At 46.7% G+C, this 21,960-nt stretch overlaps 1 protein-coding gene across 2 annotated transcripts in view; it reads left to right on the top strand.

Annotated features, from left to right (window-relative positions):
- ZBTB37 (zinc finger and BTB domain containing 37) overlaps nucleotides 1–21,960 on the top strand; it is a 114,426-nt gene that overhangs the window by 61,058 nt on the left and 31,408 nt on the right. For both annotated transcript variants that reach the window (XM_086956717.1, XM_086956711.1), the window contains exon 3: nucleotides 11,355–11,454. In XM_086956717.1, coding sequence (XP_086812843.1) covers nucleotides 11,355–11,454 — 100 coding nt within the window. The remainder of the gene's footprint in view (nucleotides 1–11,354; nucleotides 11,455–21,960) is intronic.

The following is a 21,960-nucleotide window of genomic DNA, read 5'->3' as shown; positions in this document are numbered from 1 at the left end:
GTTCTGAGGCTTTGTTAAGTGGGCTCCCCTGTCCTAGATATTTTGGTCTGTGTACGGGTTCCTCTTTCTTTATGCCGTATGGACTGTTTGCTTGAATACGTTCTTGGCATCCACATTATAAACACAAACCTATTGAATTTGTCAATGATAGCTTTTTTTTTCTAGGACTGAATGGTTAATGTGCAGCCAGTCGCCTTCAGAAGTCCGTTTTCAGGTCGGCCATTAGCTATGGTCTTGTATTTGACTGAAATTAATTATAAAATCTACTTACATATAGGGGCTTTTAGCAAGCCCTGTTCATCCAGTGGGTGGCGTGGTCACTAATATTTTTTTCTTTGCATGCAGAACATAGAGCGTGGACTCGTTTTAACAAATAATATCAGTCAGTCGTAACCAGCCACATGAACTAGGTTGATCTATTTTTCAACATAGCTGAACATCAAGCGTGGACTCATTTTAACAAACAATATTAGTTTGCAGTAACGAGGAACATGAATGTGACAAACTTAAGGTATCACTTGACAGCTCAGTCAGTTTAGCGATATTTGATCGAGAAATCCTTGTTTTATACAAGTGCACCCTCCTTTCCTTTTACCAAACCAGTTACCACACTTTCCACAGTCTGATTTTACTGACAAATAGCTGTGTTTTAATTAAAATAAAGAGGGCATTCACCACACAGTACTAACACGAATGCACATTAGGGATAATGACACTTTCATTCACTTTTAAGTGCTGCTATCTGTTATTTAATCTGCTTACTGAGATTAAATGGAGTTTGCTTACACAGATGTTGATATTTTATGGATCTATTAACACCAATGGTCAGTATACTCTGTTCCAATGTACTTGAACCCCTTTATGCGACCCAGCTCTAATCTACACCACTCCACAACATTCTATAGCACTCCACAACACTCTACTCCACTCTACTCAACTATATGTCCTTTCACTATAAGACATTGTACTCCCTACATTACACTCCACAACACGTCACTTCATAATACAGCATACCATTCAACTCTACACCACTTTATGCCACACCATTCCATAACACTACACTCTTCTCCACATTACAACACTTCACTGCACACCCCTTTACACCAATAACTTTTAGCCACATTGAATAGCAGCCAAACTACTGTACAACATGACAAACATATTGGCAACACCATAGACGAGACCTATTGACTATGCCAATGCCTGTTAATATATAGGTCACCCTTACAGTATGCATTTTTATATGTCCAAACAGTAAAATCCCCAAATTATTGTTTGTGGAAAGGCTAGTAGCCCTATTGGTGAGTGCAGGGTTACATGCTGACAACTCCGCTATGCTAACTTTTGAACGGGGCTACTAAAGTTGGTACTTCAAGGTATTAAAATAATCACATTAAATATGACTTGATGCCCAAGTCAAATTTAATATAGCTTTGGAATTAATGCAACTTGTAGGAACATGCCACTTTGTTACCTAGGTTTTCCAGGGGCCATTCACAATTGCTGGTCACAAGACAACCTTCTGCCCTTCTGGGGAGAAGTGGCAAAGGTTCCCAGGAAAGGAACCAATCGAGGCCTTCCGTTGGAAGAGGAGTCCTCTCTCCATGGCAAGAAGACACACACTGTGTGAGCCCAAAAGGGGAACTTCAAAGGGGAAGCCACCATTGAAGGACATATGGTGTCAGGGACAGAGAGTTGAAAACAGTTGTCAAACCAGAGTTCCCGTGGGAGTGAAGCCCTCAGGTAGCCACAACTCTAGGGTTGGCTACCAAGCTCCACACACTGAGAGAGGGGTAGAGTCAGGGGTGTGGAATTGTTTAAAAAATCTACTTGTCCAAGGGACAAAATTGTATAGAAATCTACTCGTCTTACAAAAAAAAAATCTACTTGCCTCACCTCTTTACTGAATCAATAAGATGGACAGGCAAAAGTGTAAATTAGGTTTTAGACCATGTGTTTTAGACATTCAATACATTGAAGCTTCCATTTGGGAGAACAGTGTCAACAAAGGTTGCATATTCAAATCAAAGTCCCAGTATAATGTACACCATGGTAATGTGTAAGTCAGTATTACATATTTACAGGATAACATTTTTGCATAAGGTATGTACAAACAATATAAAACGCAGTCACATATCGGCTAGAACCAAGCTGCCACCCACAATGTATTTGAGATTCATGCTATAGCCAGGGGTGGATATGAATGTGACTTGTGATTATGTCTAGATTAGGGTGTCCTGCTCAGGAAAGCGTGACATTTATAGCTGTCCTGGGAAGGGTATGAGACAATTCCTTTTTTCCAAAGGGACGGGTCTTCAGATTTAAGCCCCACTTAGATCAAAACATCATCTCTGAAAGTGTGTAAGGTTTTCATTTGGATGGCTCAATCTGTGACACTGTGATACGTAACGGGAAGTTTGGGGTGGGGAGGCACACTTAGACCTATGCTGTAGAAGTCTTACCAACATTACACAGTCAGTCCTAGAAGCATTATTAGGGAATGAATTTCCCTTTGGAGCATGTGAAAAAAATCACTAAGCTTGAATCTTTACTGCACCAGAGACGTCTATCTAAGCAACCCAAAGAAAAAATCTGCAGCAGCTCGAAAGTCTACTGCAATACTGGTTTGCTGGTCAGTATTATCTTCAACCAAGCCCAAGACTCAATTTGTTATACAGGCTCATAAAACAGTGCAGACACTCCAGTTGAGGTCAGGGGTGAATTACCCTGCCCCAGCTTGCTATATGGAACCAATACAAGGGCAGTTCATATACTGACTGCACATGATCTAAAATAACATGTCAGGTGACTTGCTTTTTAAATAAAGTATACAGTGGTGTAAGAGGAAACCCTTGAAAACCATGAGGAACATATCTTGCAGGATAAATCTCCTAGCAAAAAGAACCAGAAGTCTATTAAGAAAAAAGCCAGAAGTAAAAACGGTTTTGTTTTCAAAACATTCCCCATCTCAGCTGTAGACTAGAGACTGGTCTATCAAACTGTGAGGGCATTTTGAGATGGTAAGGGTGCAGACATCGTAGAGGTGACCATCCACAATAGTTGGTGAATCGTTTTTAATTTCAGAATGGAGAGCAGTAGGGAAGGGAAGGGAAGGGAAGAGGGAAGAGGGGAGATGGTGGTTTTACATCAGGGGTTTGAAAGGGGACAGAGATGAGCATCCAACTGCGAGCAAAAGAAAGAATAGTAAACATTGTCTAGAGATGTTAGAGGATTTAGATCCAAAAGGAAGAAAAGGAAGGCAACTTAGATGGGGAAAGAGATGTAACATGAGGTTTAGACTAGGCACAAGACAAATGGCAGAAGGTTGAGACATCAAGACAAAGACAAGTTGGACAGGGAATTCGAAAAATGACAGCGTGCTGAGATAGTAAACAAAAAAAGGAAGTGTCGTTAACACAAGTTGATGTGGTTGGTGTGTTAAGTAGGGAAGGTTCTGTTGTTGGCATTTTGTGATTTCTGATATAAACTAAAGCACACAGTATAAGAACAATTTCACTTTCTTCTGCTGCATCTCCGGAGAGGTTTGTAACATTAGCTCTTTCTGAGTTTCTCAGCTTTTAACAGGACCTTCTACATGTAGTCTCTTCACTTGCTTTGCTTCCGATTACTTTCCAATAGCATAAAAAAACAATCCTTTCTCACTGCCTTGGGGTACAGACCTTATCTCTGTAGTGCCATTTGAAGCACCGCTCTCTTGCAAAGATGTAGCTGTAATATAGAATCCAGGGCATAGGCTATAGAAAGCCAGCACAACACAAAGGACAGACTTCTAGGCCCAGAGAGGCGTTTACAGCCTGAAAACCACAAGTCTTGCTGTTGTGAAGTAACAGAGGGCCTCACCAACCTATCTACTTTATTTGGGCACATTTACATTACTATGTCCGCTTTACTCTGTACTCTTTTAAGAAGTCCATTTCTATGTACTGCATAAACACACTATCCAGCCATACATGCTCCTTTGTTTATCTCCCCCTCCCGGTACATTTGAGGTAACCATTCCACATATCTGCCTTATCTTAGCGTGCAGTGCACCAGCTTCTTGTGGTTTATCAGCTTCCAAATGAGAGTGCTGAGCCTCTAACCTAGACTCACCACCACTTAGCTACATTGTGTGATCCTGGGCAAGTGTTTTATTTTTCTGGTCCTTCATTTCCCAATCTTGCAAGATTAGCAGTGTTCACATAAAGGTTAACTCATTTTAATAAGAACTACCTAAAAGTGCAGTAAGTTTCTAAACAACAACGGAGCACTGTTTTTAGCCCTAACTTTAACCTCTTCCGTGCAGGGGTAATTCCCCTGCTCTGCTGGGGCGCGCACAGCGCCCCAGTGTTCATGACGAGCTCAGCTCCTCATGAGGCACAGTGCTCGAGTGCTCATGACCAGCTGAGCTCGTCATGACCACACCCGTTTTCGTGGAACGCTCAGCACAGCAGGGGAATTATCCCCGCATGCAAGAGCTCCACGGTGCATGACGAGCTGAGCTCGTCATGAGCACCAAAAAGTTTAAAAGTGTTTGCTTGGGGTATTAGGGACAAAAAGAGCTTTCAGAGACTGGCCTGTTATTGTTGTAAATTAGGTAAAATGTGGGATATTGGAACGCATGCGGGCACGCCTGTTGTCAGTCACGACAGAGCTATAATCAGGGCCACTGGAATTATGCAGCAAGAGAGGACGAAATTATGTGTCAGGCTTGAGTATATTATGCAGCAAGAAAAGGCAAAGTATGTGACCTAATTCGGCACATTTTGTAATAGTATTAGTTTATTATTTCATCATTTTTAAACTTGGTAACACCCTGTGGGCATTGGTTGCAACTAATCAGTATGAGGTGAACATCAAATACAGCAAGAATTAACAGAAAGGTGACCAGTCCAGCTTTACAAAGAGGCTTCCACTGCACGGCAAAACGCAAAGTTGCATTTTTTGTCACTATTAAATTGTTTGAGCTAGAAACAAATTTTGCAGCAGATGATGGATTATGTGGCAAACACTGCGGACGTTCGATCACAATTCCAGTGGCCCTGGCTATTGTCAGTGTGAGGGCCTGAGGTTGCATCACCTAGCAGATGCTAATGGATGGAATTTCTACTGACTTAAAGAAATCGCCCCTAGTCTAGCGCCCCATTGCTGCTTTAAAGTCATGCTTGGTGCTGCACAGAACAGCATATAAAGCCTCTCAGCTTCAGGTGCAAGATTTTGGTGACATCGTATCACAAACAGTAAGGTTTAGGCTTTTAGTTTGTGGTAAACATATCACTGCAAACCTGCCTTCTGGCAAACTCTGGCTTGCCCCTTCTGTTTTTTTTTCTGGCCTCCGATTCCTGTGTGCTGGTGAAGGAAAAAATGCAGAGCCATATGGGAAAGAAAAGAGCGTAGTGCTGAAAATGAAAGCAACAGGGGTGGCCTGTGGGCTGCATGGGAGGGGAGAGGAGAAAACGGGAGGGGAGCGGAGGAGAGAGACCTAGGTTCAGCACGAGAGGCCCAAGGGTGCAGCCAAGAAAGGACAGCATCAGAAGGGTGAATTGAGTTTTTTAGGTCGAGCTGGAGAAGCATGCGAAGCATGCTGAAGTCCAGCTCGACAATTATAGCCGCCCGTCTCCTGGGAATCTGAGATAGGGGCCGGGCACGAGCGTCGACTTCACCTCGTGGGCGTGCACGCCCGGCGCCGTGCACATCCCCTGCCTCAAACACAGCCACACTCACGCATGTGCACATACACAGCCACACGCGCACACACTGCATACACACACGCATCCACCCTTAAACAGACACACTGAAACACACACAGACACACTCAAACGCACACAGACACACGCGTGTACCCCCCTTCCCCCCACTCACTGGCTCTTTCCGCGTGTCCCTCGGCAGCCAGCATTCAGCGTGCAGGGTTCCAGGACGTTCTCCCGCAGTTCCTTCCTGTTTCTTTGCAGACCCCGCCCACGTCCCAAAGGAAGGCTACCTGACTTCCGCTAGTTTTCCCTGCTGGCCTTTCCCTGTCCTCCTGCGTTTGCATGGCTCTCCTGCTCCCCACTTCCCCGTCACTCAGCCTGCCCGCCTCCATTTCCCTCTCTCCTGAGTCAGAGCTGGACTGCTGTTAGTGCACATTCTTCGCAAAACCCACAAAGGACTTACAAGGTATGCCATGAATTATCTTAAAACAGCCATAGAAGTGGGTCATGGTTTGAGGTTTCCTGTCGGATCCCCTCCAAGCCCCATCCCGGGCCTGCTCCGAGCCGAGCGCCCCGAGCATCTCTGGTCAGCTGCCAGACCCACCTCGTCACCTTTTCCCCTTCCACGCCCCTCCCCCACTACCCCCTCCGACATTCTCTGCAGATCTTAAAACCAGCTCCTGATAAGAGGCCTAGACCCAGGACAACGGCACAACCACGGTCACTGATTCATCAAAACGTCAGGATTAGCGCGGTGACATCACACAGCCTTTGACCCCTAGATGTCATAACGTTGACCTCACACAGTACCTTTGTAATAGCCTCCTATTTACTGCCGAAGGACTTGAGTAAGGGCAAGGCGTTCAACCCGCAGAAAGCATGCAGTGACCTAAAACTGTTTACTTTCTCGTTCTGCCGCTACCTTTATGATTCCTGGCATGAAGGGCAATGCCAAGGGTGTCACAGGATAAGCTCCTTCCCCTGGTTTGTTTCTAGTATGTACTGCCTTTTTAGGTTTCGCCTAAGTGAAAGCCTGCGCACTGCGCAGGCTTTTCACGCAAGTGAAAACCTAATGAGAATGATATGTGGCTTTGGAATACACCCTCTGTTCCATTGGCTAGCTCCATAAATGGAGGCTAGCCATTGGAACAGAGATCTGTCTGTCATGGCCGGACCAGATTCGTGGGCGTTCCCGCGATTTCTTCCCTCTGCATCGTCATCGCGGCCGTGGGCCGGGTTTATTTTTTTTGGCATCCAGGTTTGTTTTGGCCATTCCGCGGCCGACCGCCGCCGGAGGAAGTCCAGGTGAGTGCCTTTCTTGCCGTTCCCGCCCCCCTCCCGCTGTCCGTGTGCCTGCCCGCCCCCTCCCGCTGTCCGTGTGCCTGCCCGCCCCCTCCCGCTGTCCGTGTGCCTGCCCGCCTCTCTCCCGCTGTCCGTGTGCCTGCCCGCCCTTCCTGCATCTTAAATAAACCTATTCACACCTTGTGTGGTGTCCATTTGTAGTGTTGTCACCGGGTTACTGTTTGTGGTCACAAATGCTTAACTTACAACGCCTCTGAGATAAAGCCTTGCTGCTCGTGCCAAGATACCAAGGGGGTGAGCAGGGGTTATTTTAGGAGTGTAATCCCCTTAACCTGACTAGAGGAGAGGGTCCCTATTTGTCACAAGTACCTACCTGTGCCAACTAGAGACCCCCAATTCTAACAAATACTCACATTCACTGCATGATGTCATCAGTAATGTCATATTAGATGTCATCAGTGATGTCACTGGCCATGTCATGAGGGATGTAATATGTAATTGTAGTATTTCCAGAGCCCATTAAGCCTGCAGACATCAAAGCGCTAAAACCTAGGAAACTGTGTGAAAGGCGAGGACCCAAAGGGGAGAGAACCTCCTCTATCTGACAACTGTGAGGGAGGACTAGTACGTAAATAACCACTTTTTCACCTGCTTACGAAAATTCAAGTAGGAGTTTAAGCTCCTGATGTGTTCCAGGTTGGAGTTCCACAGCCTAACGGCCCTCACTGTGAAATCCCCTCCCCGTCTTCTTGGCTTTACCGTAGCTAGGAACCACCACCTTATATCGTCCACCTGATCTCAGAGGCCTCAACGGACAAAACCAAAAAGTCGAGCTCTGAGAGTGGAGAGCCTTGTGATCCAAACAAAGAGCTTTAAAAGACACCTGTTTCTTTACTGGCTGGAAGTGAAAGGATCTCATTTCTTCCATGACAGCTGAGTGTTTAGGTAATTCCAGGACCAAAAGTGCTGCGAATTTTGAATGATTTGGTGCTTGTTTAGTGAATACTGGTTCGCATGTAGACACAGGGCATTGCAGTAGTCTAAGCGAGAGGTGATAAGCGCATTGACTGCTGAGACACTAAGCTCTTTCAGGGGAAAAAGCTGTATTTGACTCAAGATCTTAATAACCCAGAAACAGGAGCTCACTGTTCTATTAACCTGGGCATTGGAGGTCAAGGTATTCTCAAAAATCACACCCAGGTTTTTGGCCACAACACGTGGCCACCAACAGTGGTCCAAATTGAGCCATCCATTCTAAACTCCAATAATCTCCGTTTTCTCCCCATTCATTTTGAGCCAGTTCTCCCTCATCCACCTGCTGATCTCCATCATACAAGTTCTGAACCTGTCAGCCACCTTTTCCCAGTCACCGGAGATAGAGGTGATGATTTGAGTGTGATCCTCAAAGGACGATACCTAGAATCCAAAATAAAGCACCAGTATCGTCAGAGGGGCGACATGCAAAATTAATAAGGTTGGGCTCAGGGAGGAACCCCACGGGGGAGCTGAAAAGTTTTGGCTCTGAAGTCACCACAATTGACTGTAAGCATCCTCCCCCACAGGAAGGACTCCAGCCACTTAAGAGCCACATCCTTCAGCCCGGCCAGACGCAGCCATTGCACCAGTAGACATGGTGATATGGTGTCAAATGATACGGACAGGTCTAGCAGTACCAGGACGGCCGCACCTCCCTTGTCAACTTGCCTGTGAATGGAATAAGCAGTCGCTATAAGTGCCGATTAAGTGCTGTGATTCTCCCTGCACTCGTTTTGAGAAGGGTCCAGGAGGTCTTGATCTAGGAGATACTGAGCTAAATCCTGGTTAATATGCTTCTCCAGGATCTTAGATGGAGTAGGCAACAATGAGATTGGGTGCATGTTTTTTAAATCGCTAGAATCTCCTTCAGGTTTTTTTTTTCACTGCCTCCATCCAGCCCTACGGGTACACCATGGACTCCAAGACCTGCGAGTAGATCTTCTCCAAGGCCTCCACCATAAGGTTATGGACCAACTGCAGTACTGGAAGGGCAAGTGTCGTCCTGTGAGCCTGAGGTCGTATCAGCTAACAGAGTCTTGATGTTTGCTGCCGGCAATGGGGAGAATCTAGCTAAGCAGCTGGGGTTAGGCAGTTCAGACTCGCCCCTTCCCCACCGGAATTTATGTCTCCTCTTTCGTTCTACCATCCCAGAATCCCAGGGGCTATTAGTGAGAGCAGGGAAATGTGCAAAGATCTTATCTTGAAAGAACTCTGCCACCTTTTTGCAGAAAACTTGTGAGTTTTCTACCACCCGATGTATAGGAGGTGACATAAGGGTGCACACTGTATTAAAAAGTTCTTCGGAATGTTGATAGCCAACGTAATTCTCTAGGTGAAATACACAGATTTTGCCTCTTTGATCGCACTTTTATATTTGAGAGTAAGCTCCCTGTGTTTGATTTTCTTTTCCAACTCAGGAGCCAGTCTCCAACTCAGTTCCTGCCTTAGAAGCTCCTTGAACTCCTCAGAAAACCACGGGGCAGAGGGTTTCTTACTACTCTTTTGGAAAGCTCTTGTCAGGGTGGTTAACCTCCTTAACTGCCGACCAAGCTCACTTATTAAAATTCTCTGTGGGTATGCTGGGGCCCCCCAAGGTCCTTCTCTTTTGAATTTTACAAGCGCATTCTCAAACTCGCCAACTGTGATTTTTTTGTTCCCTTCAGTTTCTGATGCTTTCCACCACACATACCTTGTGTACATTAAACAATATCAAACTGTGGCCAGACCAGCTTAATGGCAGACAGTTGCGTATAGTCAGGGTCTCTTGATTGGAAAAGATCCCATCTAACATGTGTCTGATTTTGTGAGTCAAGATATTGACCGTTGACTGAAGCCGAAACTGAGCATGAGATCCATGAAAGCTCTGGAGTTGCAGTCCCTCTTTTCTTCAAAGTGAAGGTTAAAGTCCTCCAGAATGGTGAGGCTACCACCAGGGATAAAGGGTTCAAGCACTTGGTGCCAGGTTTAAATAAATTGCTTTTTAGGACCAGGCGGACGGTAGGTCACATGCCCTGCCAAAATCACTGAATGTTTATTTTTGATTCTAAAGTGGCCCACCTTGCAGCCTTTGATAGCGGTGTTAACGGGCTGTAGTGTGCGGTTGAGCTGTTCGCTAAAAAATAATGTCTAGGCCTTTTCCCGCTCTGTACACTCCTATCAAGTCTCATTCCCACATAACTTGGTGGATTGGGATTGGCAGCTGCAAAGTCCTGGCTGAAGTCCTCCTTGCCCAAGGTCTCAGTGACATACAAATAGTTTAACTGGGCTGTCCCAATCATCTTGCTAATTTCTAAGCTATGTTTTATGAGGGAGCGGGAGTTAAATAATGCACAGCATCGGGCCTCCTCTATCCTTGATACCCCCCAAACAAGTGTTAGTTTCCCAGAGATTTCTAGGGGGTACCCTCTCTGGAGCCAACATCCCCCCTAATTTAGGGCTCCCGGTAGTCCAGTTGCACGAAGAGCAACACCATTGTCCCACCATCCTAGGGTCCAACACTACCCCTCCCCCACACCTCACCCTCTGCTCGAGGTTAATAAGGGTCAGCCTCGTGAAGCTCAACCAGTGCTTAACTGTACTCAACCGGCCGCGTTCCTGGCCCCTGGTCCTGTTCGGTCGCAGACATACTATCTTAGGCGCACCTGAATAAATCAGAGGTTCAATGACTCCCAATAATCTGATTGTCTGGTCATAAGCAGTACATTGCAGGGGCGTAAGTTATAGTTATCTCAGGTAAATATACCTGCTGAAATTTACTGGTTTAGTACGAGTGTAACCAGAGCCTAACTGGAACGTCCCTGTAAGCTTTATTTTTTTGTGTGTGTGTGTTCAGATGTTGGGATTGAACCGGATTGAAGTATAAAAGCAAAGCTGTCTTTGCCTCCGACTGTTATATTAGCATTGGTTGCAGAACGTTAGAATTGTGGATGCACTGGCAGAGGTGTGTGTTGTGGTCTTAAGGCAGAAACTACATAGAGTGCTACAGGCCCGAAATATGGTACATTGGTGTTTCCTAGTCCAGATATTGAAGTGTTGGTTATCAGTCTGAATCACAGAGGTGCATGGAGCAAATCTTGTTAGGCTAAGAAGAGTTTAGCTGTGTTTTACTGATAGCAGGAGGGACTGTGGGCCATAGTGTATGCATTTTACAAAGGTGTAAGTAATTGATGTAATACGTATACCAATAGTTACTATGTACAGTGTAAATTTCACAAGGATCTTTCTTCTCCACCATTTTTGATGCAGTGACTGGACAGATGTTCTTCCTACTGCCTAGCTTTCATTGCATTTATTTTGGTTCCTTAACTCTCCCATCACCCCTTGCAGGTTCAGCCCATCCGACAGTGTGGTGACCAAGACAGAGAGATTTCGGGCAAAAAGCGAGTCACCGATACCCACGGATGAGCCCAAGCAACACAGCTCTCAGGTTTGTGAAAAGATCAATTGTTTTATTTTATATTCGTTGTCAGAGGCCCTTTCAGAGGACCATGGGGCAAAGAGCAGATCCTGGGCCCAACCCCAGTGAATGTGTCCTTTTTAGGTTGAGCCTCGCTCTGAGAGGCATGCTGTATTGGAGTATGCTCTTAAAGCCTGCCCACTCTCCGCCCATATTTGTCATTGGCTTATGTCATTGCCGTTCGTAAATGCTGGCTTCTGATTCGTACATAGGCTTGTTAGTCCCTACTTAGTACCACCTTGTCTTCATTGTAACCCTCCACAAAGACTGGCCCCTTTTACTTCAGTTGTTACACGGTCTGCTTTATAAGTTGGTGAGCACTATTTTCTTTAATGCTCTTCCCCCTATTCCACCCACTGCATCGGGGCACCCGTACCGGCATCAGAGCTCCTGCCCACTTTGTTTTAAATAGTAATATATTTTTATTCAAATTACAGTGCGATCGGCTTTATAGCGGCCACGCTTATTTAATTATTTAATACACATGCTGTCTGCATTCACTTTAGTGGCAGCGCCTATCAAATTATTTAATTACCAGCGCAGGCCGTGCTACAGAGCTTTTGAATTAACTTTTTTAAAATTTTATTTTGTTTACTTTGGGTGAAAGCACCATACTTGCTTTCACTATAATGGTGTCCACTCCCCTCCGTTTAGACGCTGCTCACGGTAACCTGATTATGCGAGCAGCGTCTAAAAAAAGCGGCGTGGCCACCATTATAGTAGTCTCGCATTTGCAAGAGTTTGAGCTCTTGGCATTAAAAACAACAGTGCCTTTTATATATATATTTTTATTAATTTATTTAAATTATTTGCAACACAAGAAAATGCGAAATAAAAAACAATACAAAACAGAGACCATTTGTCTAGGATATCAAAGCATGCAATATAAAAAAAAAACAGAATATGTAGCTGCAACTTATTTTAAGAGTGCTTTCAAATTATGACGGTATGCAATCACGTTTTATAGCAAGCTACCTGGATATCACGAAGGCCGAAAGAACCTTACTCAAAGTGGCCTGTAGTCACTTACAACGCACCTTACCCAGTCGATTAGTCTACGCCTGAGCCCCAGTCCCACAGGGAATAGCAACTAGGAACATTTTCTGTACAGCCTCCCCCTGCCAGCATCGGCATCTCCGTGTACAGTGATCTACCTATCATCTATGCAGTGGCCTCAGCGCCCCCTCTTCCTGTTCTTTCAGGGCCCAGAAATTTTTAGGGCGGTTACGTGGGGGAGTAGGTTCGCTGTAACTCTCCGTCTGGCTACAAAAGTATAGCATATCTCTTGACTAGCATGCAATGGTAGGAGTCGGGCCCAGGACAAGCATGTGGCCACTCTGCTTCTCGCTATTAACAGCGCCATGCCTACCAGTCGTCTAATAGTTTTAGGTAGGTATTTGGAGAATCCCAATAGGGAAAGCTTGGGATCTGGTGCGATGGGAGTGTCAGTTATATCTTCCATCTTCTTGAAGATCTGGTCCCAGAAACCGGCAACCCCAGGCCACAACTAAGCTAAGTGGAAAAAGTCAGCCCGGTAGGCACTGCAGCGCTCACAGTTAGCTGAACCGCGTAATCTATACCTATGCAGTCTCTCAGGAGTGTAGTATACTCTGTTAACAAACTTAAGCTTGACCAGCCTGTGCCGTCCGTTCTAGTAGATACGTCTGGTGCTCTCACAACAATATTTCCACATGTCATTTTTAGAGGTGCTAATGGGGAATACAAAATAGCTCCTGCCTGTAATTTGAAAAGGTGGTGCCATGCGTGCACAGTTGTGTTAATGGAGTCTAGCATTCCAGTTCTGCGATCCGGCAGCCTGAACAGAAGCGCCGGCAGTGGGAGCGGTTGTGCCACCACTTTCTCAATCTGAATATGCGGAGTACCCGCAGGGCCGTGTATCCAATAGTACGCATGAGCGCTTTGCGACACTCTGTAATATAGGTCGAGGTCCGGGGCACCTAGTCCACCCCCCATGTGATATGGAACCGTGAGTATGTTCCACTTTACACATGCCTGCTTCCCAGCCCAAGCTAGTCTCATCATTAGGGAAGATAGTTGTCTGAAAAATGTGTAAGGGAGTACCACTGGCATGTTGCTGAACAGGATCAAGAATCGAGGGAGAACCACCATCTTCATAATCAAGACTCTACCAGCAAGGGAAAGGGGCAACCTGATCCAGCGATCGATATCATCTTCTAGTTAGCTGATCGCGACCCCATAGTTCTCCCTAATAACTACCTCGGTGTCAGTGTGAACCTGAATACCCAGGTAATGGATCGGTTCAGTAATCCATTGCAATGGAAAGTCCGAGGTAAAGAGGGATGTGGCGGTGGTGAGCGGGAAGATGGTCGATTTAGTCCAGTTTAGCCGGGGGCTTGACAGCGCCCCTAATTAAACAACTTGGCGGAGTACAGGAGATAAGATTTGTTCTGGGTCTCTCACGTATAGCAATGTATCATCAGCGTACATTGATATGATCAACTTGTATCCTTTAATATGTATCCCTCTGAATCTATGATTCTCTCGCAACGTGCAGGCTAGTGGTTCCGCCACGATCGCATATAGCATTTGGGAAAGCAGGCACCCTTGTCTTGTACCACTAGTTATTTGGATCTGGTTCATGACCATATCGCTCATTTTTATTCTAGCTGTGGGGCTGTTATATAGGATTCTGACCAATTGTAAAAATATCCGCCCTAACCCTAGTCTCGTCAGGAGATGCATCATTGATGGCCATTCGACTGAGTCGAATGCCTTTTCCATATCCAGGCGGTACAAAAGGGAGTGGTGATGGACGAAGCATCTGAATCAATCAAACACTCATACCCAGTCAAAAGATCTGGGTTTAATTCATCACCGTTCTTTAGCCAACTCTGCCACCCCAGCTCAGACATGTCTATATGCAAATCAGTCTGACCCTGTGCCTCATGGGAACAGTCCAACCCGAACTGCCAAGCCATTTCTTCCCTGGACCGGAAACAAGCTTCCGAGGACCGGTTTCTGGCATTCCAGCCGTCTTCAGCCCAGCTTGCTTGAATCCAGTGGCAAAGTAAGCAAGGGACTCACGTCTGAGCATACCCTGCCACACTTATGGCGGCCAAAAGCGGTACAAAAGGGGGTGGTGATGGACGTAAAAGAGACCAAAGTACAGCAACAACCAATCAGATTACCCTCACCCCATAGAACCCTCCTGAAAGAACCTCAGAGCCTCAGATTTTCAACTTCATGTTAGGCTAGGGGTGTCTCTTTTGAGCTCTGCTCACTACAACTCTAGTTGACTATTTTTCAGCAGTGTTTTCTTCAGAATTGTTTAATATTTCATCTTGGAATGTCTGACAAGGAGAAGAAAGCCCTTTTTAAGGCTTGTTCCACCTGTGGCAAGAAAAGGTTGTATGTGGAGGACAGGCATAAGGACTGCATTTATTGCCTGTACCCTGACCACAAGGCAGCGGACTGCAAGATCTGCCGCACCTTCTCAACAAAGCCTCTCCGGGACCGTGAGTGTCGCCTCCTCACCTGGCTACAAGAGCTGAAGTCGAGGAAGGAAACTCTGTCAAGTGACAGCGAGGATTCAACATCTGCCACTTCATCTAGAAGGTCAGTTAAGAGGGGTAGGGCTTTCCCTTCACCACCCACAGACTGTCCTGCAAAGGCCTCAAAAAAGACCCCCCGTGAGTCTGAGAGCCGGAGTCCTAGCAAATCTCCTCACCGTGGTGCAAAGGAGGGGGACGGACTATCTTCAGCTACAGCAGTGGTGGAGTCTGCTAAAACTTTCCAAAAGCCTTCTCCAACATCTGAGAAGTCCGATAAAGATACCAAGCCGTCGACGACACTGCAGAAGACTCCGTCGACGAAGACTACTAAAATACAGGTGAAAAAGTACCACCGTCGACGGGCTCGTCACGGTACCTTCAAGTCTCCCCTTTTCGACGTCAGTGTCGACGGGCGCATCAACGACTATTATGGCAACGTCGACGAAGATGTCGACGAGAGTGTTGACGACAGTAGCGGCCACGGATGTCGTCGATGAAGGCATCTACGACGGCTGCGGGAGTGTCGACGGTTTCGTTGACGGCAGTGTCGACGACGCCCATCTCTTCGTCGACTATTCAACCGTCGACAGTGGATCTCCCGTCGACTACCTCATCGTCGATGATTTCTCTTTTGTCCCCACCGCCAACGGTACCGTCGACGACGGAGAAAATAACCATTTCTTTGAAGAGAATAACGCTGGATATGACATCTCCAAGGAGGGTTACCCCCTTGCCTCCTGCACTGTTGCTTGAAGAAGAAGAGGATTCTGAGGAAGATTAAAATGATTCTTTTGACTATGCCAAAAGTCCCTCACAGCTTCTGGTCAAATGCCAAGACACTGATTCTAAAGGTGAATACCTTCATAAGCATTCATACCAGCACTCTTCATCGTCAGGAGGAAGCGGGCCAAGAGATTTCTGTTCCTTCTTCCCTCTTGGCAGATCTTCAGGGCAAGTTGCTGGACTATAGGAAGAGATTCTCACAACCTCCTCCTCCTACATTTTCTGCTGTGCAAGTAGTGACTGTTCCATCAGCTTCTTCGGTGGTTTCACCAAAAGCACCAGCCCAGATGGTGTCGCAGCTGCAGGTCTCCAGCCCAGGTATATCTCCAATGGTTCCGGAGGTACAGGACGATTCCTCAGACGATGATCAAGATGATAGCAACAGGCCTAACCAGTGTAAGGAGTGGGATGACTATGTGATTCCGTGTCCAGCTTCTCCTACTCCGGATACAGTTGATTCTCTCCCGGCAGACGTTGGGGGGTTTCACAAACTGATGGAAAGAGCCTCAAGTAGATTTAAACTTCCCACTCCTTCTGTTCAAACAGATTGTTTTCTTTATGATTTTAAAGAACCTTATCGGAAAACAGGCCGTTCCATTCCGATTGTCAGCCACGTCTGGGAAGGATTAAAGGCAATGAAGAATCCGTCTAATGCCGTTCCAGTTCGCCACGCCTGGAGAAGAAATACAAGGCCCCTGATGATAGTCCAGCATCCTTAGTAGGTCAACCGAAGCTGGATTCGGTAATATAGCAGGCGGCTCAAAGAAAATCTTGCAATCCTTCTGCGCCCCTCACTACTACTCCTGATAAAGAAGGCAGGCTCCTAGATAATGCTGGGAAAAGGTTTTCCTCGATGGTGAGTCTTGTGGTTAGAGCGGCTAATGTGTTGACAATCCTTGGCAGGTACGTTCACCAGATGTGGTGCGACCTCTCACCATATTTAAACCAGTTGCCGCAGGTGTCCAAGGTGGAAGCGAAGAAGATTTTACTGGAGGGAGAGGCTACATCAGTGGAGGTGACCCACTGCACAATAGATATTGCCACAACGGCTTTCCGCGTGCTGGCAGGTGCAGCTGTGCTTCGTCGCCAAGGCTGGCTCAGGGCGACATGGTAATGGCCGGAGGTCCAAAACAAAATCCTGGACCTTCCGTTTGATGGTAAGGCATTATTCGGCAAACATATTGATGATGCCCCCCAGGACATAAAAAAGGATACGGAAACGGCAAGATCCCTAGGAACGCTACAATATCGAAAGGTTCCTTTACGTGGAGCCAGAGGAAAGAGCACCACATCCTACAGGTGTTCATACCAGCAGCAACTGTATTCTTCTTATGGTTCAACACCTCAGTCCTATCGCCCGTCTTATCATCAGAGGCAAGGCCAGACCTCTTCTTTCTCTAGGTCTACCTCTAGAGGGAAGCAGAATGGCCAGGGGCGTGACACCACTAAACGACAATAGCGGCGTTCTGGCTCTGCCTGCTGTACCCCCCCTCCCCGACAACATCTGTGGGAGGCAGGGTGTCTCAATACCGCCACAATTGGAAGCGGATTACATCAGACCGTTGGGTACTCCACATCATTCAAGGTGGCCATACGCTGGAATTTGTTCAATTTCCATCTTCCAAGCCTCCTGCCTTCAAAACATCTGCGTCTTCTGCGGCTCGAAGTTCATCAGATGCTCCTCAAGGGAGCTGTGGAGCCAGTCCCCTTTTCTCAGAGGGGGGAAGGTTTCTATTCCAGATTTTTTCTGGTCAAGAAGACGCTGGAGAAGTGACGCCCCATTTTAGATCGCAGGGAGCTAAACACCTGTCTCATAAGCTAATCCTTTCGGATGGTGTCTCTTCAGGATATTTTACGTCTACTCAACCCGGGAGACTTCATGGCCACTCTCAATCTCGAAGATGCGTTTTTTCACATACCCATTCATCCAGCCTGCAGGAGGTTTCTGCAGTTTACAGTAGCCAAGAGCCACTTCCAGTTCAAAGGTCTACCTTTTGGACTTCGGTCTGCTCCAAGGATCTTTACCAATGTGCTGGCACAAGTCGCAGCTTTCCTAAGGAGGCAACATTTTCAAGTCTTTCCCTTCCTGGACGATTAGTTGCTGAAGGCCCGACCAGGCGAGCAGCATAAGAAACATTTGATGCATGTACAAATCTGTTCAGCAATCTGGGCCTGACTCAACAGGGAGAAGTCTTCTCTCAGCCCGGCTACAAAGGCACGATTCCTGGAGGCCATCCTAGACACGTCTCTCAGCAAGGCTTCTCCATCCTTCGAAAGGCAAGATAAACTGATGTCCATGGCTCATCTATTGCGAAAAAGAAAGCGTCTTTCAGTACGCCTTTACAAATCCCTACTAGGAGTGATTTCTTTGTGCATTCCTCTAATACCCCACTGCCGGTTGAGGATGCAGTCACTTCAGGAGCAGCTTGACATGCAATGACAGCAAGTTCACGGATCGTTCGACGACAAGATAGTAGTCACTACGGCAATGAAGAAAGCAGCCTTGTGGTGGACAAAGGAAGAAAATGTATCCCTAGGTCTATCCTTCGTCATCAATCCAGCTCCTCAAGTAGTGACTACAGATGCCTCGCTGGTAGGCTGGGGTGCAGTGCTTCAAGACTTGCATGTAAGCAGACACTTGTTGCCTCTGCACAGCCTTCTTCATATCAAGCTTCTGGAACTCAGGGCGATTTGTCTGGCACTTCAAGCCTTACTTCCACGGTTGCAAGGTTCAGTGGTTCTCGTCTGCACGGACAATACCACGACCATGCACTACATAAACAAAGAAGGGGGTACCAGATCTCATCCGTTGTCGCAGGCGGCCCAGAAGATTTGGAAGTGGGCGATCCTGCACGGAATATCGCTACAGGCAGAACACCTTCCAGGAGTGCTAAACGAAAAGGCGGACATGCTCAGCAGGCTTTCGTCAGTCAGCCGCGAATGGGAACTAACCAGGCTGTCTTGGAGGAGTTTTTCCACCGGTGGGGCAAACCCTCAATAGATCTCTTTGCCCCCCCAGGGAACAAAAAATGTCAGTTTTACACCAGCAAGCTACCACCGCGGATCACTAGGGAATGCGCTTTCGATAACCTGGTCAGGCGCATTTGTCTACGCCTTTCCCCCCATTCCGTTAATACCAAGAATACTCAGGAAGATCAAAACTGAGCCTTGCAGGATGATCCTAATAGCTCCAGCTTTGCCGAGGCAGTTTTGGTTCACAGAGCTTCACCTCCTCTCTCTGGACCCTTCACGTTCTCTACGGACGGTCCCGGATCTTCTCACGATGTCCCAGGGTCAGGTTTGGCATCCGGACCCTCACTCCTTACACCTGTCAGCATGGCTCCGGAGCTGCAAGAGTTTTTTGGTATAGATCTCTCGGAAGAAATAAGGGGGGGGTTCTCTCTCAGGCTACAGCTCCTTCTACTAACAAGACATACTGTTTAAAATGGAACCTATTTTGTATCTGGTGTCAGCAGGACAACATCGACTCCTTTTTCCTTTCAGCCTCACCAGGTTCTTCCTTATTTCCTGCCTTTGGCTAAGGGGGACTGGCTCATTCATCCATAAAGGTTCATTCGGCTGCAGTTTCTCGCTAAAGACTCACTACATCTGGGCCTTCCCTTTGGTCAGCCAGGATTATTAAGCAATTTCTCTAGGGCCTATTTAGAGTCTTTCCTCCAGTAAGGCCTCCGCCTTCCACGTGGCATTTAAATTTGTTTCTCACCCAGCTGATGAAGTATCCCTTTGAACCGATTCATCGGGCAGATATGAAATACCTCTTGTGCAATATGGCCCTCCTTCTGGCTCTCCCTTCGGCAAGAAGAATTGGTGAGTTACAAGCTCTAACGAACCAGGAACCCTTCCTCTAGTTCAAGAGAAATACAGTGATTTTAAGGACTAATCCAAAGTTCATACCTAAGGTGCCATCGAACTTGCATTTAAACAAGCCGGTGATTCTTAAGGCTTTCTTTCCTCAGCCTTCTACGCCCGCGGAAAGGGCACTCCACTCGCTGGATGTGCAGGGATGCTTGAAGTTTTGTCTGGACCGTACTAATGAATTTCAGAAGTCTTCAGTTGTTCATTGCATTTAGTGCTCCCCGCAAGGGCTTATCCCTATCCAAGCAGGATATTGCTCGGTGGGTATCCAGTGCTATACGATTCTGTCATGCAGCAGCGGGCAAGCCTCTAGAGGGCAGTGTCAAAGCACACACTACAACATCCATGGCTTCATCTACAGCTCTCTTTGCGGCAGTCCAGATTAAAGATATCTGCAGGGCTGCAACTTGGAGCAGCACACACACCTTCACAAGACATTATTGCCTGGAGACCTCGGCACAAGAAGACACAGCTGTTAGCCAGGCATTACTGAGGAGCCTCTTCCATTGAGTGGTGAGCTTTCCTTTCTTCCCTCCTTCCTTTCTTTGTTATGATTATCACATTTTGCCATGTGTTTTTAATATTATTGCATGGTTGATTAATGTTTTGCTTGATGTAAAAAAAAAATTTTTTAAAAAGGGTGAATAGAGAATGGTGAAAAGAGGGAGAGGTGACAATGAGGGAGCAAAATGTGCTTCTGACTGCTATCTACTCTGATACAAGCTATGGGAATCTATGAAAGTTCTAATACTGGAGTAAGAAAACTAGTTACATACCTGTAACTTTGGTTCTCCAGTATTGGTAACTTTCATAGATTCCCATGCGCCCGCCCTCCTCCCCTGGGAAAGCTCTGCCCTCAGCAGGTTGGTTATACTGTTACTCAACGGCTGCGAAAATCTGAGGCTCTGAGGTTCTCTCAGGAGGGTCCTATGGGGAGAGGCTAATATGATTGGTTGTTGCTGTACTTTGGTCTCTTTTGAAAAAAGAGGTGGATATGCTACAAAAAAGAATGAGTCCTAGGCATTTTTTCTTTCTCTTTTGTATCTACTGCTATGTTATTTTGGTTACCGAAACTCAAATTCCGACGACGGGGAATGATACAAGCTATGGGAATCTATGAAAGTTACTGATACTGGAGAACCAAAGTTACAGGTAAGTAACTTTTTTTCTTGTGTCACTGTGTCTATTATAGTTCGCGCAGTTGCTGTTGATCGTTGGTCCGGGCCCCCCCGATCTGTCTAGCTGCGGGTCTAATGCGCAGTTGAAGTTGTCACCCCAGAGTTGAGGCGCCCCCCAAAAGCTACACATCTTCACCAGCAGGGAAGCATAAAACTGCGGTTATCATAGTTCGGCCATATATGTTAGCTAGGATTAAGGTCAGTCCCTTCCCACTACACTGCGAGATTGCATATATCCCTTCTGGATCCGTTTCTGATGGATCTAATTTTAATTCCTTTTTGAAGCTTATCCAAATATTCACCCCTCTGGCGTGAGTCGTGAACCCCGCTGCATGCGTGCATCCCTTCAGACCTCTGTTGTTAAACATACTACTGCTGAGTTGCAAGTGTGACTCCTGTAGTAAAGCTATATCTATGTCGTGTCTGGTCAAATATCACAGGACTTTCCTAAGCTTCCTAAAATCCTTCAGGCCTTAGACATTCCAGGTAGCAATGTTAAGCTTGCTAGTCTAGAAAAAAGGAAGGAAAAGAAAACAAATTGTCTTATCTGGCAGTTAAATAGTCCGCGTTAATCCTGGTCATCAAGGGCACCTCCAGCCACGCCCTCATACGCAGAAGATGCGCTCCCATGTGCCTTGTCTCTTGACCACTCCTTCAGAGCTTTCTGCAGGGACTTGGGGCCCGTGAAGATGCGGTATCTGCCTTGTCTATTGACCCGTAGCCTTGCCGGGTACAACATGGGACAGCCCAAGTTGTGGTCACGCAGCTGTTTCTTTAGCGGGGCAAATTGCCTGCTTGCCTCTGCACTCTCATTGTAAAATCCGGGTACAGCGAAATGGGCGATCCTTCGTAGCGTAGCAACTGTTTCTCTTGGGCGGCTCTCAGGGCCGCGTCCCTATCTATGTAATTTAGCAGTTTGGCAAGGATAGGCCAAGAGGCTGCCCCAGGAGCCAGCCTCTGTCCCAGCGATCGGTGTGCACGCTCCACGATGAACATCTGTGAGAACGTTTCGCGGCCCAGCAGCTTCATCAAGAGCTCCTCTATGTACGGTTCCATGTTTCCCATGCTAGTGGACTCCGACAGGCCCGTAATTCTGATGTTGCTTC

Source organism: Lissotriton vulgaris, chromosome 1_1, assembly GCF_964263255.1.
Source record: "Lissotriton vulgaris chromosome 1_1, aLisVul1.2, whole genome shotgun sequence".
NCBI lineage: Eukaryota > Metazoa > Chordata > Amphibia > Caudata > Salamandridae > Lissotriton > Lissotriton vulgaris.
This window is presented reverse-complemented; position numbering and strand designations above follow the sequence as displayed.